General features: G+C 34.4%; 2 protein-coding genes and 1 pseudogene across 4 annotated transcripts; 2 read left to right on the top strand and 1 right to left on the bottom strand.

Moving 5' to 3' along the window:
* The first annotated feature begins 807 nt into the window (after positions 1-807).
* LOC112032535 (phosphoenolpyruvate carboxykinase (ATP) 1) lies at positions 808-7,911 on the top strand. Its single transcript, XM_024065298.2, has 13 exons — positions 808-952; positions 1,390-1,677; positions 2,385-2,566; positions 3,725-3,878; positions 3,992-4,076; positions 5,090-5,190; positions 5,425-5,723; positions 5,923-6,096; positions 6,226-6,291; positions 6,540-6,718; positions 6,930-7,099; positions 7,213-7,381; positions 7,498-7,911. The coding sequence occupies exons 2-13, from the start codon at positions 1,403-1,405 to the stop codon at positions 7,639-7,641; spliced, it is 1,998 nt and encodes a 665-aa protein (XP_023921066.1). The 5' UTR covers positions 808-952; positions 1,390-1,402; the 3' UTR covers positions 7,642-7,911.
* Positions 7,912-12,265: 4,354 nt separating this feature from the next.
* Positions 12,266-13,536, top strand: LOC112032529 (phosphoenolpyruvate carboxykinase (ATP) 2-like; annotated as a pseudogene).
* Positions 13,048-18,111, bottom strand: LOC112032537 (uncharacterized). Of its 3 annotated transcripts, none has more exons than XM_024065303.2 (9): positions 17,948-18,111; positions 17,594-17,642; positions 17,398-17,484; positions 17,246-17,313; positions 17,017-17,157; positions 16,273-16,314; positions 15,028-15,167; positions 13,948-14,046; positions 13,048-13,833 (listed from the first exon to the last, which is right to left on the bottom strand). In XM_024065303.2, the coding sequence occupies exons 3-9, from the start codon at positions 17,472-17,474 to the stop codon at positions 13,705-13,707; spliced, it is 696 nt and encodes a 231-aa protein (XP_023921071.1). In that variant the 5' UTR covers positions 17,475-17,484; positions 17,594-17,642; positions 17,948-18,111; the 3' UTR covers positions 13,048-13,704. The 3 variants fall into 3 exon arrangements, with proteins under 3 accessions (XP_023921071.1, XP_023921069.1, XP_023921070.1); XM_024065301.2 differs by having other exon boundaries at positions 17,398-17,475; XM_024065302.2 differs by lacking the exon at positions 17,594-17,642 and having other exon boundaries at positions 17,398-17,475; positions 17,948-18,109.
* Positions 18,112-19,442: the final 1,331 nt, after the last annotated feature.

Below are 19,442 nucleotides of genomic sequence, written 5' to 3'. Positions count from 1 at the left end.
TTTCACAATTGATTCTATCCTATCGAGATCGTGTTAATCCTACCATTCATTTTTGTCACTATTGTTTGAATACTTAACATTCTATGGGTAGTTATTTAATGAAATACTAAGCGTCCATTTGCCTAAGAAGTTTTGTGCGTTTTGTGTTTATTTTTTTGTTGGTCTCAAAACACTGTTCATGAACCAGTTTATTTGTGAAAAACTTGTGAACAGTGTTTTATCTTTTAAAAATTATATTTTACTATAATGTTTTCAATAATAAATTTTTATTTTTCAGCAAAATAAGCGATATTCAAAAGGGCCTTAACTATAAAATATTATGTAATAATAAGAATTTTATAATTATAGACATAAAAATATATTACGGACAATTAGATTATTTACAAAAATGAACAACAAAAAAGTTAAAATGAAAACCACCATAATTTAAGGGCTAGGGTGAATTCTAGTTTAGTTTTTTTTTTTTTTTGAGAAGGAATATTAATTTAGTATTAGTAGATGGACTCAAAAAAAAAAAAAAAAAAAAAAAAAAAAAAAAAAAAAAAAAAAAAAAAAAGAAAGAAGGAAGAAAAGTAGCAAGTTGACTGATGAAGGCTACGAAGCTATGGTGGTATGAGAAGCATCGGATTCCTAGTCTACATCCGAGCTCAGCTTCTCGTTTATTGGGTTTTGGAATTTTTCTCTTTTGGGAGCTTGACTCGGGGAGAGATAGGATTTAACCATGGTTAGGAGCACTAGGGTTTAATCTTGGTTAAGCACGGGCCAGGCCAGCCCAGTGAATCCTTTAAAAGGCGCCCCTTGCTGCCCTATTTTTCCCATCACCTTCTCGTTTTCCTTTTCTCAGACTCAAAACTACCGCACCTTTGATGAACTGCACCCTTTATTTCTATTTCGTTTCCCTTTAGCCTTTCGCTTTTCCTTCTTCATTTTCGTTTCAAGCTCGCAATCTCTGGTTTAAGTCTAACCCCTCTCTCTCTCTCATTTACAGCCCTTTTATTTCTCTTGGTTTTCATTATTGTCTCACCATGATGATAATCTCTCCTCTCTATGTTGCATGCCTAACTTAAACGATGTGCTAGACCGTCATTTTGATCTTAAACCAACACAACACAGCTTCAAAATATTGGAAGACCAAAATTTTTGCTAATTCCTGGAGAAAACCCAAGTTGGGTTTCTTGTCTTGGGGAACCCAGTTCTTAAAAAAAAAAAAAAAAAAAAAAAAAACTCAGCTTGAGTCGCTGACAATATAAAGTGGGACTAAAATAAAAGTTGCTGATCTAAGAAACAATAACATAAATATTGTGATTGTGCTTGATCAGTATCTTATTATTGTTGAACGAAAAAAAAAAAGTATCTTATTATTTTTGTTATTTTATTTTGTGGGTATAGAGAGTAGAGAGAGATGGCAGGAAACGGAAGCGGACACGCGAACGGAGAGTTCAGTTTCGGGAATGGAACGGCACGGAACGGTCTGGCTAAGATCCAGACGCATAAGAAGCAAAACGGGATCTGCCACGATGACAGTGCGCCTCCCGTGAAGGCTCAGACCATTGATGAGCTCCACTCACTGCAGAAGAAGAAGTCCGCACCCACTACCCCTATTAAGGGGACCCAGGGTGCCTTTGCTAGCACCATCTCCGACGAAGAGCGCCAGAAACAGCAGCTCCAGTCGATCAGGTATATCAGTTCCAGTCAGTTGGTAAAATTGAATCGGGCTAGTACCACATAAATCATAATCGTGCATAACTTTGTGCGTGTCCCCCACTGATGCACATTTGCTCATCACAATTTATCATGTAGCCAATTGTGGCACAAATTATGCGGGACTAGCACAGCTCGGTAAAATTATCGACCACCACGCGTATTACTTTTAATAATTATTTTTTTTTGTTGTTGTTAATTAATAGCTAAATTAATATAGGAAATTTAAGAAGAAACAGAGAAAAAAGAAAGAAGGAGAAGGGGCACTTTTACTAGGAGTGGGACCCAGTGGGAAGTTGGCCCGTGCCTCTGATTTTGGTTTGACTTAAAAAAAAAAAAAGGTTTTATGATCCGGTGGTGTAGAGTCTACACTGGACTAATTTTGATTGTTGACAAGTGGGACCCACGTAATGTTCGGTGATGTGGCACAGCCATAGAAACGACAGGTTACCAGATCCCGTTGTCTGAAATAACCTTGATCCCCCGAGAATCCGAGGAATTACTAAAATATCACTTTGTGTGGGGCCCTAATAATATGTGTGTGGTATTTTTATATTCCAAACATGGTTTAGAAATAATCATGGTTATAAAAAAACTATTGTGGGAAATTTCCAGGAAGAAAGAAAACGTTGGAAATATGTTTGGTTTCTCATTTATTTAAGTGTGTGGGTTGTTTGAAACAGTGCATCTTTGGCTTCACTTACGAGAGAAACTGGACCCAAGGTGGTGAAAGGTGACCCCGCTAGGAAGTCAGAGACCCCAAAGCACGTAGCACACGCTCATGAACACCATTTCACACCGACTATCAGTGTCAGTGACAGTTCCTTGAAGTTCACTCATTTCCTCTACAACCTCTCTCCTGCAGGTACATGTACATACATGATACATGTCTCTAACGTTTTCCTTTTCTATCAATTATTTTAGAATTATGCTGGTACAAAAGTTATAATTTTTTGTCACAACTCAACATATTTTTACCAATTGAGTTGTGGTGTGCCAAAAGTTATATTCCTAACATAATTTATTATTTTATAGTTTTTTTTTCATCATAAAATTAATAAATAATTGTAATGGATTTGTCGAGACAACAAAAATAGTGGATTTATGTGAGTCACTAGTAACATAATATAGTGTGAAAAAAATTGTGGTAAAAATTGTTGTTATAAAATATCTCATAAAAAAAAAAGTAAGATTATATCTTTTGTAGCGTAATTTTGCTACAATTTTATTGTGACAGAAAAAATAGCAAGTTTATGTTAAATTGACAGATAACTAATTAATAAAGTGAGATCCTTTAATTACTCGGTCCTATCATATCATATATACAAACGTAGCGCACTCACACACACACACATTATTTTGTCAATGATCATATGAGTCAATGGTGTTTTTCTTCTTTTGTGGGATTAGTTCAAGATTTGCGAATATCTGCAACAGTTTTATTTCGTCACCGACATATATTTATCATGAATAAGAGTCATTCTGTGAAACCAGAAAAGGAAAGAGAGTCAAGAGTGACTGGACAGTTCGGATATGAACCGTGTGAGCATGTTTGAAAATGAAATGAACTATTTTGAATCCATACTAGAAATAAAAAATAAATTAAAAAAATTCACCAATTGAGAAGCGGGATATAGGTGTGATAGCTCGTCACTTCATCCAAAAAGCAATTTTGAGCTTTAAGTCAAATTGGTATCTAATTTTTTTTTACTAAAAGTCTATAATCCTCTTCATATTTTCGAGACTCCTTTAGGCTAAAGATTTAAATTCACAAATTAAAAAAAAAAAAAAGTATATTGTGATTTATCATCTGATTTTATATCATCTTTTAGTAATTATCATTCATTAGTATGTAATTTTTTTCAATTAACATACCTGGAAGAATAAATCCTGGACCAGGAAAATCAATTTTTCTGTATGAGATCCTAATACACTAACTTTAGATGAGGCGAGCCTAGACGTTTGAAGAGGTGCCAATTAAACTACAAAACTCTTGACTAAAATTTTGCGACTTGTGGTGCAGAGCTATATGAGCAGGCCATAAAGTATGAGAAAGGGTCATTCATCACAGAGACTGGTGCCTTAGCAACACTTTCTGGAGCTAAGACAGGTCGATCTCCAAGAGATAAGCGTGTTGTAAGGGATGAAACAACTGAGGATGATCTTTGGTGGGGAAAGTATGTGGTCCTTGCTCATCACCCACTCCTTATCTATAATTTTATCTGCATGAGACTTTTTTTCCTTTCCATTTTAACAACTACAATTAATATCTTACTATTGTCTATGATAGGGGCTCACCAAACATTGAAATGGACGAGCACACATTCATGGTGAACAGGGAAAGAGCTGTCGATTACTTAAATTCTTTGGACAAGGTTAACTTTCTACTCTCTTTTAGCTTCCAACCTTTATTTACTTTTCTAATACCTAGCTTTTTGGTCTTCATTATTGAAAACTCACTTTTCCTTATAAAATTACATGAATAACAGTCTATTATTTATTTATTGAATTTAAAAATATTACAATGAATTTTACGCGTTTTGATCAAATAAAAAAATGGTAAAGTGGTTTATCTTGTATTTTTGTTTTTCCTTTTAGATGGGGTGATGTTGGTGATACCATGATGGTATCTATTTTGTCTTTTTTTTATGCAGTTGGCCAAATGGCCCCAGATCCATTATCCCTTGATAGAATCAACTTTGTCCTAAAAAGAAATAATTTATTAGTCCTTCCTTGCTCTTTATTTCTTTTACTTGTGTCGTATTCTCTTTATTTTTTTTATTTTTGGTGGGAGGGCTAAGAATACTTGTGTCTTATTCAACCTCATCAATTCATTTACAAGTTTAGCATAAATATAAAATGCTAAACTAGTACCAAATTTATTTAATAGACGTAATTACAAACTGATAAATTGATATAATAATAAATGTGATTGATGTCACTTCAACAATATAATAAATAAATGTATAAATTACTTTTTTATGATTTGTGACACATTACTTGTACCTTAATTGGCACCAGTAGGTCGAATAGATGTCTAGGGATCAATGGACAAAATGTCAAATTGACATTCTTTGGCACCAAGAGTAAAGTTTATTTAGTAAAATTTGTAGTATTTCTAGCATTATTCTATCCATTGATCCTCTAAAAAAAAAGAAAAAAAAGAAAAGAAAAGAAGAAGAGTTAATTAAGGGTGTTTGATTCCATATACATACACAGAGTAGGCAGTATGTATTTCAATTAATGTCTTGCTAACTATAAATCAAAATGTCTTCCTAAAAGTCTTAGATATGGTTATGAAGACAATGATTTATATATTATTTTGTCATCCTTTTCGATATGGTGGAATAATTGTAATTGATGATGGGATGAATTTCATGATTTTCAGGTCTTTGTGAATGATCAATTCTTGAATTGGGACCCAGAGAACAGAATTAAAGTCCGGATTGTCTCTGCCAGAGCATACCATTCCTTGTTCATGCACAACATGTAAGTAAATATGAATAATTAACAATTACAGCATTCTTTGTTTCTCTGTTGTCCCTTCCACAGAGGTCTATGCCTGCCAGATAAGTCTCCTTTAACGTTGACATAATGCTAATTTATCCTATATTGAATAACTATCATCCCTAGCCCGAATTCCATATGGAGGGAAATCGATGAGAAAAAAAAATGTGATGGTCTATTAGCTTAGTGTACAATTGGATAACTGGGTGGGTGCAGGTGTATCCGACCCACTCCTGAAGAGCTGGAGAATTTCGGTACTCCGGACTTCACTATATACAATGCTGGCCAGTTCCCATGTAATCGTTACACTCACTACATGACATCCTCTACTAGCATAGATCTTAATCTTGCTAGAAGGGAAATGGTCATCCTCGGCACCCAGTACGCCGGGGAAATGAAGAAGGGTCTGTTCAGTGTTATGCATTATCTCATGCCTAAGCGTCAAATCCTCTCCTTACATTCTGGCTGCAATATGGGAAAAGATGGAGATGTTGCCCTCTTCTTTGGATTGTCAGGTATAGTATCGTTGGATCAGGTCATGATGTGGCTCCAACCGCTGCCATATGATATGTGCCTTATAACTCTTTCTCGCCGTCCTTGAGAACTTATTAAAAACTGTTACAAAATAAGATTTGGCATATGCCCTCGAGAACTTAATTCTCCTTCACGTTTGTCACTCATGAGTTTTTATTTTCAAATTTCTTTTATTATTAGGTACTGGAAAGACAACTCTATCTACGGATCACAATAGGTTATTGATTGGAGATGATGAACACTGTTGGAGTGAGAATGGTGTGTCAAACATTGAAGGCGGTTGCTATGCCAAGTGCATTGATCTCTCAAGGGAGAAGGAGCCTGATATTTGGAATGCCATTAAATTCGGGACAGGTAATAGAAAAAGTGGAAGATGACTGAAAGAATCATAGTTATTAATTTATCATCGTTTTTTTTTTTTTTTTTTTTTTTTTGGGATGGATTTGTCATCATGAAAATAATTGAATTGATTGTCAATGGCAGTTCTGGAGAATGTAGTGTTTGATGAGCATACCCGAGAGGTTGATTATTCTGACAAATCAGTCACAGGTAAACTTCTAATTGGTTGAATTTAATGAATATGATGAATATTAAATATCAGTGCTCAAAGTTGACTAAGAATTGGAAAAGGTTATGACTTGGTAAAATCAGTGTAACATCTGATTTAAATATTAATTATCATTTCTGAAAGCTGACATTTAATGGGATGTAGTTATTTACCACAAAGTAATATGCTTAAATATGAATCTAACTAAAGTTGACGACTTTTCATGAGGTTGCTCTTCTTGTTGAATCAGAAAACACTCGTGCCGCATACCCAATTGAGTATATCCCCAATGCAAAGATACCATGTGTTGGTCCACATCCAAAGAATGTCATACTCTTGGCATGTGATGCATTTGGTGTCCTCCCACCTGTGAGCAAGCTGAGCTTGGCACAGACTATGTACCATTTCATCAGTGGCTATACTGCTCTGGTAAATGTTTCATTATTGAAGTACTTCTCTACTTTAAATGAATTTATTTGGTAATAAATGGGGGTCCATGACTTAGGCCCTTCATTAATATTTTGAGCATATGAACACTTTCTGCTTAATTTAAGAAAATGAAAATGTAATAGCTGCATCTAAAACAATCTTATTGGGCTACTTCTTTATTGCTGACTGAACGTCTTGATGAAAATTTTAGGTAGCAGGCACAGAAGAGGGTGTGAAGGAGCCACAGGCGACATTCTCAGCTTGCTTTGGTGCAGCATTCATTATGTTGCATCCTACCAAGTATGCAGCCATGCTGGCTGAGAAGATGATGAAGCATGGTGCCACAGGATGGCTTGTCAACACTGGCTGGTCTGGTGGAAGGTATATTACTGTATACTGAGCTAATTGAAGTTAAGTTACACCATTAATCCGGTTTCGCAATGAAGCTGATTTCTTCCTTCTTTTTTTTTTTTTTTTTTTTACCCTTGCTGCAGCTACGGCTCGGGGAATCGAATTAAGCTTCCTTATACAAGGAAAATCATTGATGCCATACACTCTGGCAGCCTCCTGGAGGTAAACTACAAGAAAACCAAAGTGTTCAGACTTGAGATCCCCACTGAAGTTGAGGGAGTGCCTTCCGAAATTCTGGAACCAATGAACACTGTTAGTTTGCCTTCTACTTAATACCCTTCACACTCTTTTCACTATTGTTTGGTAGCCTTCTGTGTTCATGTGCTTCCATTTTTCAATTTCCTGAGATATTTGATTTTGACTTGCAGTGGGCAGACAAGAATGCTTACAATGCTACACTGCTGAAGCTGGCTGGCCTATTCAAGAAGAACTTTGAGACCTTCACTAACTACAAGATTGGCAAGGACGGCAAGCTGACCGAGGAGATCCTTGCTGCTGGTCCAATCTTCTAATCATGAGCAGGAAGAACAAACAAAACCGATCCTGGGAGTTTGTGGTTGATAGAAATAAGGATTGGTTAGGCTTAGATGCAATCATGTGGTTCCAGTAATTTACATGTAAAATGGTTTGCCTTAGTTCATTTTGAATTTTATGTTACTTAGATGAAGATTAATCTTTTTTGGATTAGTCCAAGTATTCCCATGTTGGTCCAACTAGTGATAGAAAAAAAAAATCCATGCTTGTCAAATTTTCCAACCAGAAATGTGGCTTAATTTTGAGCAGATCAGCTTCGTCCAAATTGCGACTTTAAGAATGAGACAGTTTCATTATTTCAATTACAAACCTTTCAAGCAATTCGCTAGACTTTGTCAGATTGTTGAAGTTATTCCATGGAAATATGATTAATTAGTTTTCTTCCAACAAAGGCAAAGAGTAAGTATTTTTTAAGCTTTGATCAAACGTATAGATTGCTTGTATGTTTGTACGCCACAGATTTTCTTTGCATTTAGGGTGCCTATAGTTTAAGAAAGTGGGATTCATGTCAGCTCTGCATTGGCAAAGAATAAACTACACATAGCAGCTCTTCTACGATACCATGAAAACCGCTAAGAAAGAATAGCTTATGACTTCGTCCAAATCGTGCGTTTGTGGCTCGTTGAAAGATTGGTGTTTCTTATTATTATTATTATTATTTTGCACTATGGTTTTGTATGTGTGGATTTAAGACTATTTGGGATTATTCAGATTTCGAGTGAGCGAGGGGGTTTCTATACCTAAAAATATCGTCGTTTTTGCATAGAGTGATGTGTGTAAACAACCGAATATCTCTATATAAAATTGAATATTCAAAGTGCTGAGTGCTCAAAGGTGCTTTTTCTATACTATTTATAGAGTTAGGACTTCATAGACTTGGAAAAATCAATTAGATTCCTCTTTTTATCTTTAGCTCATATTTATCCCTCAATTTGATAAGAGAAAATTACATGATTGAAAATTAAAAACACTGTAGCAAAATAATTTTTAAATGTGTAAACAGTACCGTAAGACCTATTTTTAATAAAAAAAATTCTTGAAAAGTGAAATTTGTAGATCCGTGAACAGTAAAATTTGTGTAAAAAAATTAAATATTACGATTACTATTCAATAAACAGTACAAAATGCTGGCTGGGAAAGCTGAAAGGTAAAAAAAAAATTAAAAAAAAAAAAAAAGGCGCAAACGCGTTTGGGAAGCGCAAAATGCGGCACACTTAATTGAATATTTTTTTTTCCTTTGACAATGATGACTAAATATGAAACCTAAAAAAAAAAGGCTTGGATTTCGTGTAAGTGATTGAATTCTATAGATTCTAAAGTGACGTGTGTGGATGGTGGAAAGTGCAGAAAAATAATGGGAATTCATGGGTTTGGATGTGGGTGAGTTTCCTATGCACTAGAGCTCCAGAGCTTATGTTGGGTGAAGATACTGGAACCCTTTCTCAGGTAGGATGGTTGTGAAAAAAAACCATCAAAGAGGCTATTTGTCTGCATGGTTTGATTGGAGATTTGAGGATTCATCAAGAGCATATCTGTGTATTTGTGATAGTCCAAAGTGTTATTCATCTATTGAAGAACGGAGTCCATAATTCTCTAACTAAGCACGCTGATGTTCGCTTCCACCTTGTTCATTAAAATTGGAGAGATATATTCTTTTTCAAAAGACTGAAACTTCGTAATCCTATTAACATTATGACTAAATCAATTCTTTTGCACAAGTTTGGCATTGCTTGGATTTGATTGGTGTTTGAGTTTGAGATAGCGTTTAGGGACTCTGGTAGAGGCAATGGAGAAGTTTCTGTGAGGCTAGATCCAATTCAAGCTAAGATGGAGATTTGTTAATGCGATTTGAATTGGATGAAAGTTCACCTAACATGGAGTTCTAGCCTTTATATAACACTTATGCCAACCTACTTTGCCAGCAAAGAATTTTTTTTTAATAATTGTTATTTGTGAGAGAGAGTTCATTGGGTGTATTGGAGATTTTGGTTTTATGAGAGTCACCATATTAACTTTGTAATTGTAATTTCCATTTTTAATTTAGTGAAATTGTCTCCTCGTCGATGTTGGTGGACATAAGCCTAAGACTAAACCAATAAATCCTTGATGTTCTATTTTATATGTGGTTATGTCTATTTCTCTTTTTCAAGTTTTCTTTGTTCCTATTATTAATTTATTTATGAAATCTTTCTCAAACTCATAATAGCTTTCACAAGCAATCTTGTTTGTGGGGGTGTTATTTGGAGGTCCCTTTACACAACAAAAATGAAAAATAAGCAATCTAAAACCACCACAGTTTTTGCAATGTTCTCTTTGAATTGATTATGTTATAATTTTCCAAAAACTTAATCTGATCGCAACCCCATGCACTACTAAATATTAGCGGTGACAACCAATGACGTGCAAGATTTTGAGGAGCCGATTGTTTTGTTAATTAAATTCAGAAAGCTGTTTTCGTTTCTGAAAGCAGACGTAATGAAAATCTTATAGAATTCATAATATTTTGGATAGTTGATTTTAGTGAAAAGAAACCTCATTACAGTCTGTGTTTGATAGATTTTCTAAAATACAAGTTTAGATAATATTATTCCAAACGTGTTGTCGGTGTATGTGCAGCCGGTGACTTGCCAACAAGGGTGTTTTTTTTTTTTTTTTTAAATTTTTTTAAATTTTTAATTTTTTAATAAGTGTAGTGATTAACTCTTGCGTGTTGGTGGCAATGCAAAAATCTTCTACAAACACAACGAAATGTTACACTATTTTTGCAATAAGTTTAGGTGTTAGTTCATCATTAGTGATTCTTAAAAAAAAATCACCATAAGTAAAAATAAAATAAAAATAAACCCACTACAACTCAAAAGTCAAAAGACTCAAACAAGCTTATTATAAAAATATTGTGAGAATTTGTTGTATCCATAGACTCTCTTTTAAAACAAATTAGTCACTAACCCACTAGTATAATTGTAAAGACACAATTTGGTTCCTAAGCCCAAAAGGTAAAAGGATGTAGGCCCAAAGAGTCCAATACAATGAATTTGTAGAGAGTGGATTAGAAAACTAGGCTTTAATGAGTTAGGTGGCGATTATAATGGATGCAGACCATAATAAAGTAAAGATAGACTGGTTTTATCTAAAAAAAATCGTCTTCGGCAGTCAGCACAATCTGAGGAGATCAGTTCTTGTATATATCTCTTGAATTTGATTACAAGTATAGTTCTTGTTGCTACAATATTTTCTTTCTTAATTTTCCAATCCCATTCCCTTAGGGTCTTCTTTTTATTTTATACTATCTTTCTACTTTCATCTCTACCCTCCACATGTACATTAGATTACTGGTGTTGATCCTTGTCCCATTAGCATCTTCCTGAAGTCTTTAGGGAGTAGCTGTAAGATTGAAAATTACTGTTCAGGTATCACTTCCTCATTAATGCAGCTAAAGAGTTAGTTACAAAACATTCAATGTAATGGTAGCATCTTTCTCTTAGATATTTTATGGCTTCACTTTGTCCTGTGCTTCTATGATACTTATCCTTACCAATAGAATCTTCCAGAACGTTGCCATGGACGGCAAACCACACCTTCGGTTCTTAGCTTTGCTTAGCCGAGGATGTATTCATCCTCGGACCACCTTCCTAGACTCTTATGACCAAACCTTACCTCTTCATTCACTAACATGAACTCCTAAGACAGTGTTTATCCGTCCTCAGACTATTTAATGTCCTCAAATTAGGTCCCCGGCCCAATATATACATAGATACATACTACTAGGCCTATCACTCCTATAATAGCCCCTCGAAATTCTCCTCTCTTGCTCCTCAGGAAGAGATGAGGATTTCGATATCACTACAATTACCCTGCTCTTATCATGTATCATCCCTATTTGCACAAGTACCTTTTTAACTGCCCAACACACGCTCTTGACGCTTTGACATCCAAGATGCGCCTTCATTAAATTTCTGCAGCTCCATGTCCCCCACGTTCTACAATGCAATGTGGATCCTACGGCTGAGGTTTTTATTGGAACTCGAGCGGGAATTTTCCCACTTGTTCACATTTTTTATACAAATAATGCTTGTACACTTCCCTCACTTCACTTTTACTCTTATTCGTTGAACCTTTGCACTCATAAGTGTTTTCTATTTTTATAAGTTTTATAAAATGGAACATATAATGTATTTTGCATTCAACAACAATAAATAGTGCCATAAAAAATGTATATGGTGATATATATATATATATATATGCGTGTGTGTGTGTATTGTTTTAATATATATTACATAATTACGATGACATTTCAGTCACAGGTAAATTATACTTGTTTGGTTATGATCTCAGGATTTTTTTTTAACTAATAAATGTTGAGAATAAACCAGAATAATCTCTAGGACCTTAGTCATGCTCACTATGTATTCACTATTCAGCAACATGATTAATCTACCAGTGACAATTCCAAGTAATTCTTTAACTAAAATAATAATAATAATAATCTAAGAGTTGTTCCGGGTAACTCTTTAGCCAAAAAAAAAAAAAAAAATCAATATGACCTTTTTTTGTGGATATTTATGTATTAGTGTGTGGACGAACCAGAAGAGTGGTGTGAAAAACTCATTTCAATCTACATATGAATCATAGTCACTTACTTCTAGCTGAGGTTTATCTTGTTGCAGAGAACACCCTTGCAGCCTACCCAATTGAGTACATTCCGAATACAAAGTACTCAATTGTTCAGGAGCTTGTTCCTTAACTACTGATTTTGTTGTTTTAAATGTTCCCCCTACCCCCGATCTTAATGTAATTGTGAACTCTGATGCTCATCGTTTGTCCTCTTTAAGGCTTTTAGCCACTACTTCGCCTTTTATGGCTAGTTAATATATTTCTTCCCTCTTTTGACCAAAAAAAAAAAGAATACAAAGATACCATGCGTTGCGCCACACCCAATTGAGTACTTCTGGCGTATGATGCATTTGGTATTCTCCTCCAGTGAGCAAGCTAAGCCTGGCACAGACCATGTACCATTTCATTAGTCGCTATACTGCTCTGGTGCATATCTTATTATCAATATACTAATTCAATGCAAAATTAGTAACGTCTTTATGGTGACGCTGTAGTATATACACATGCCATTCAAAACTAGAAAAGTGTTGTGGTGACTGGTAACTAAATATAGTGATTACAAACATGGGTAGTAGAGGGTGTGAAGGAGCCACAGGCAACATTCTCAGCGTGCTTCGGTGCAGCATTCACAATTTTGCACCCAATCAAGCATGCAGCCATGCTAGCTGAAAAGATGCAGAAGCACGGTGCAACACAACAGCGTTAACACCAGGTGGTCAGGTGAAAGGTGTGTCTTGGAATCTTATAATTGCATATTTTGATATATTGCCTATCAAACAACAGCATTCATCAATGTCCATAAGAATACATGAATCAAAAATATTCGTTTTCTTTTTCCATGCAGCTATGGCTCTGGAGATCGAATTAAGTTACAGTACACAAGGAAAATCATAGATGCCATATACAGTGGCAGCCTCTCAAATGCAAATTACAAGAAAACAGAGGTTTTAGGCTAGGGATTCCCACAGAGGTGGAGGGGGTGCCTTCAGAAATCCTGGAACCATTGAACACTGTAAGTTGGCTACCCTTACTCCCCTCCCTCCGACTTTTTTCTATTGCTTGGACTCTGCCTAATTCATGTTATTTATAATTTACGGGATACAGGGGTCAGGCAAGGATTACAATGAAAAACTGTTAAAGCTGGCTGGTCATTCAAGGATAACTTTGAGAAATTCACAAACTACAAGATTGGTGTGGATAACGAGCTGACAGTTGAGACCCTTGCGGCTGGTCCAATCTTCTTATCATGGGAACAATAAAACAAAATCTGTGGAAGTTGGCTCAATTTTCTACAGTTTCTTCTGAAAGAAAATGTAACAATAACCAAAAGTCAATTGAAAATCATATATTTGGGAAAGGTTGTTTTGTCCGTCTTGGTACTAAGAAAGCCTGTAATGGTCAAATTGGCACTCAAAAGCCTGTGATAGTTAAGGAATAAGTTTCCAAGCTTGATGCATAATTTCATCATTAACAAAGGGACGCAAAGACCACATTAGGCAGTAGCTCTCTAACTCTCCTGATGATAACTTGAAATTCAGGGCAGAAACAATTTTTCCCTGCAATAAGGTACAATATTATATTCATATGTGTAGACCACAAACTATATCAGATGTTTGTAATGTTTATCCAGATTGGGGAAATGACATGAAGGGAGATATGGAGCTCATTACCTGCATTACGTAGTCTTGTTTAAGCATGCTGTAAATGAATACCATCAGGGCAGCAAAATCAGTTCCTTCAGGTCTTTGAATTTGAGATGATGCTACTTCCTTTTTAAGAAAAAAAAGTCAGCATACAGGGATTAAAATCATAACAAACATATCCATCAAATCAAAATACAATGCAATGATTCTTCTACTGGTTGTGTACAAATCTGCATTAGGATTTAAATGCTGTAAAATAACTAAATATTCAGTCAGCAATATGAGAGTGAGAGAGAGAGAGAATGAAACAGTTCTGCAAAGTTCTGTAAAAGTTTTTTCATGATAATGTTTAAATACAGATCCAGACAAGCGTTTTGCAACCCAAAAGTTAATAATATAAATTTGCAATACATAGAATCTTAGCCAAGAATTTCTTAGTTCTAGGGATTTTTTAACTACATCACACATGGCTAAACCAAAAATTGGCTAACACGTTGAAAATTGAGAAGCATGAATTAAACCTAGTTATTGACAAGAAAAGAGACGGAATGTTCCTAACAGCCAGGTTTCCATGCAGTGCGTACAGATTGCAGGCATGGAAATGGAATCTAGGGTGCCAACAAAAAATTCCATTCTAAGAGATATATCATATATTGTCATATTTCTCATTTTCTCAAGTACGGCTTTAAATGCTTCACTGATAATTAAAACATCAGAATAGCAGGAGAAATTGCCAGGCCACAATCATCTTCTTCAATAATTAAAACATATTTGATTGCTACATCAGAAACAGATGGAGATCATTTGTGCCTCAAAAGTTCAAACTAATTGAATAAGAAGGTATTGTTATCTTAACTCATCAGGTTTGAAAGGGTGGAAGATAGGATAATTTTGCCAAAAAATAAAAATAAAATTTAACAACAAAAAAAAAGGCACTAGTTTATAACAATTGAACAAAGAACATTATTAAGAACTACAGCAAGACAAAACAAATTAGTTACACAAATTTAAACATGAGAAAATATAGAGTATATATAAAACATCACATTATTAAATGAAAACAAGAAGATGAAGGAAGAGAAAAGAAAGGGGGGCGGGGGTGCCTACCTTGCCATCGGTAGTTGCTTGTTCATTCAACCCATCACCAAAATCTTCGATGCAAATTGGTGATAAGGTGCCATTCACATTTTGCATTGCACTAGTTACATCTTCCAGGAGGCATTCAAGTCCACTAAGTATGCTTTTTGCTGCAATTCCCATTACAAATTCAAAAAACAATAACCTCCAAAAGACAATGACAAGGGGAAATTTATACTCTTATTCATGCCCTTCACATAAGCCTACATAATAAAGTTATAAATCCATGAAAAGAATGCCACTAAAAAAGAGGGGGGGAATGGAAGTCAACAGAACAAACAATGAAAAAACTTGTCACTGCCTATATTTCTAGATAACATATGCAATTCCATTATTCATAAAAGGTAATGTATTTTCTTTTTTTTCCCCTAATTTGTGACTAACTCACCCATCTTAAAAGAGTTTTGAATCTATGACCTCGCCCATCATGGCATGACCCAATTCTTATAGGGACAGAGGTCCCATTTGTCTCAAAGACTATTGGCAATTTTTTTTTTTTGAAAAGTTCAAAGACTATTGACAATTGGCACTCCTCAAACTATTAAAAGATATTAATCTATCTCACATGACCACACACAAGGGGGGTGACAACCTGCAATGTTTCCAGCCCTTGAAAAACATAAATCTCCATATAAATAGCCCTCACCCCCAATTAAACTGGAATAACATTAACTTCTTAAGAAATGTTTGCTTGAACAAATGAGGAAATTTCCTTTCAAACCCCCAAAAAAAAAAAAAAAAAAAACCAAAATTTTTCTATTCAATTTTCAGGTGAAATGAAACTTTCTAGAAATATGTAAAATAGAAAGAATACTAATCTTGTAACCCGATGTGTAGGCAGATTTTCAATGAAGTTCATATAATAGGGGGAAATGTCGACTTTCATTGCACATATAAGTTAAATTATGCAGCCAAGTTTACTAGGCATTGAGCTATTGAGCCATTTCTCTAGGACGGGTTAGCATATGTGGATATTCCACTAAAAGTTCCACCATTCCAGAAATGATTAAAATGTGGCAGTGGCATTGACCAAGTATACAGTGCAAACATTAATAAACATCAGACACTGCACAGAAGCAAATCCAATTCTATGAACATATAAGATCATATATCACTTTTAAGGCATCAATGGTTCAAAAACGTATTTGAAAAGTTTAATTTGTGATTGAGAATATAAAAGAACAGGAAATGGTAAATTTCAGAAGGTGTAGTTACCTTTACTTAAGTGGTCACGAAGTCCAAGTTGGCACGTATGCACTTCTGTATGCAAATTTTTCCCGCATACAAACAATAATTGCAGTTAGAGCAGTAATTTGCAAGTAAAATTTTCAAAATGCAAAGTTAACTTGAAACATCATAGCAAATCTACACAAACACACACAGAGGAGGGGGGCAGAGACACATAAATGAACCAATAATACACCAAGAGCAGAATTAATTTGCTGGGTCGACTTCTAGAAAAAAGTGTTAGGGTGACAAAATGTGGAAAAGATTGACGGAGAAGAGTTTAAAGCCTCTACATTCCAAAGAACAGAGAGATAGTCTCACTACAACAACAACAAGCCTTAATCCCAAATTTTTGGGGTCGGCTATGGATCCTCAACAAATTAGTTAGGGTCAGCCACATATATTATTTTCCTCCATTCTATTCAATATGAAGTTATATTTTCTATTACTTCCTTAATTGACAAATCCTTTTTTGTTACTTCTACTAAAGTTATTTTGGGTCTTCCTCTACTTTTTTTTCATTTCTTCAACTTGGATCAACTCACTTTTTCTTACCAGTGCATTAATCACTCTCCAAAGATACCCATATATATATATATATATATATGAACTAGGCAATTTGTTACCCAAAAAAAAAAAACTCACAATACATAGAAAATACAGCACCATTTATTTAACTAATTCCAAAGATACAAGAAAATAATAATAGCAATAGAAAACAACTGCACTTACACTTGCTTATACTATGAACACCATCATGAGTATTGATACAGCCAGCTTCAAAATATGATTTAACTCTCTTTGTTTCATTAGCTTTGATAATATTCTCAACCAACTTAGATGTCCTATCTATTGGCGGTCGCCGAAGATACTCTACATGAATATAATAATACTGAGAATAGTAAAAAGAAACATCATTAGAGTAAAACAAATATAACCATAAACTCTAGAGAACACTAACCCAGCCCTTCCTGAAAGCCTGCAAGTAACCTGCCTCCTACAGCCACCAATTCCTCAAGCTTCGTAACCCTAACACAGTAACGGTATTACCATTCAAAATCATCAAATTATATAATAAAAAAAAAAACAGATAAAAACTTTAAAATGGATTACCTTGTCAAAAAATCCTTGTATATTTGGTAAATTTTCTCATCTAGTTCAGAATTCAATTTGCCTTCATCAGTTTCCATTCTGCAAAGACTCACAAAATATAAAAAAAAACCAACCATATAAGCGGAATGCCACTTAACTGATTGCTAAATTATCTAATGGTCTCCAAATAAATTAAAAGAGAAGGCCTGAAAATTACATAAAAAGCTTCACAAATCATCAATGTCGGAGATGATTGATGTGGCTCACTGCACAATCAACAACCCTAAATGCTTAAACTTGGATCAAAGTGGGACATTCAAATTTATAATATAAATGGCTAAATTTCCCAATTCAATTAAATTGAAGAAAAAAAAGTTTTAATATATAAGAATGCAAAAGCTGAGTAATTGGGTTTAGCAACCGAATCATGCTCCGATTGGGTTTGGGTTGGACAGAGGTAAGGAAAAACAACCGCAATTCATTGGAATTAGAGAAAAGCAACAGCCCAACAGCCGCTGCTACTCTCAAAAATTAAATTCAGAGAAAAGAGAAAGAGGAAAAGCTAGTGTACCTTGAAAACACTACCAAAACCACCACGCTGGAAAACAAAGAAGACTGGCAATGGTGGAAGCTATGGGAGAGAAGGTTTCGGTAGTGACAGGGGAGTGTGATGGGGTAAACGATGGAGAGAGGTCGGGTAGCTATGTTTAAAAGAAGAGAGATGCTACGTCTACAACATTTCTACAACATTTTTACAACAAATCACAGGTGGTTAGTTATTATTGGTTCAAATTTGAAATTAACACTAAAATTACTCTTTTGCCCCAATAATAACAACCAATAACAACATGCCACATAGGATTTGTTGTAAAAATATTGTAAAAATGTTATAGACATATCATTTTCCTTAAAAGAAAGTTCCCAATGCAATAAGAGAGACTTGAGACTACAGTCGAATAATTTTTTTTTTTTTATTGGTGATATGGAAAATTGTAGCAAGACTCGTGTAACTTGTCCTACACTGGGCCGGCCCAAGGCCTAGGCCATTAAGGCCATAGCCTAAGGCCCCTGACAAAAAGGCCATTTTTTTTTCTTTAATAAAATAAAAAAGTTTGAATTAAGTGTATATTTTATCTAAATCTTAAGAAGGCCTAAAATATTAGAGTTATATTAGTATATTATAAGTTTTATTATATAGGTATTACAAATTTTTTTTTTTTTTTGATAACCTAGGTATTACAAATTGATATGTCACTAATGAAGTAATTCAATACTCATTTATTCTTTTGTTGAAGTGCCACCTTATTGACACATCAATTTGTAAGCTTTTTGTAGTAAAATTTGTAATAAGTTTAGCATTTTCTCTACACAAAAAAAAAAGAATTAATAAAAATACAACACAGTCACCATTAAGTGTATGAAAAATGCTAAAGCTATTACAAATTTTAGGAAAAAAATTTTACAAACTGATGTGACAGGAATATAATTGGTGTTACTTAAATAATATAATAAAATGAATGTTTAAATAACTTTTCTTTTATTGGTGATAATGCCAATTTGTAAAATCTATATAGTAATTATCATTAGCTCACTTTGAGTGAATTAGTCATATTAATAAGTAAGAATTAATAATGAATTTGAAATTAAATAAAAATAAATAAATATTATTTAAGTAATATTTAGATGTAAAAAGGCCCCACTAAAATTCTCGCCTTAGGCCTAAACAATCTTGAATCGGCTCTGGTCCTACCCTCCTTTAAAAGTTATGACAAAATTTAGGTACAGTACCTTATGTGCTATTTCTTAGGTTCCTCTCTTAAGATTCAGCCATATGGGTACTTAACTAAAAGATACACTTCCATCCCATGAACAAAAATCCACATGGCAAAATCTTAAAATAAGAAACTAAGAAACAATACTTAAGTACTGTACTTAAGTCTTGTTCTAAAAGTTAACATAACATTTGAGTAGAGTTGTGGTGTGTTTTTGTATTAGAACTGTTTTCCCTCTTCTTTGTGTGTGTTTATTTCTCAAAAATAAATAATATAATATACATATATACACAC

Source organism: Quercus suber, unplaced genomic scaffold (assembly GCF_002906115.3).
Source record: "Quercus suber isolate HL8 unplaced genomic scaffold, Cork oak 2.0 scaffold_405, whole genome shotgun sequence".
NCBI lineage: Eukaryota > Viridiplantae > Streptophyta > Magnoliopsida > Fagales > Fagaceae > Quercus > Quercus suber.
This window is presented reverse-complemented; position numbering and strand designations above follow the sequence as displayed.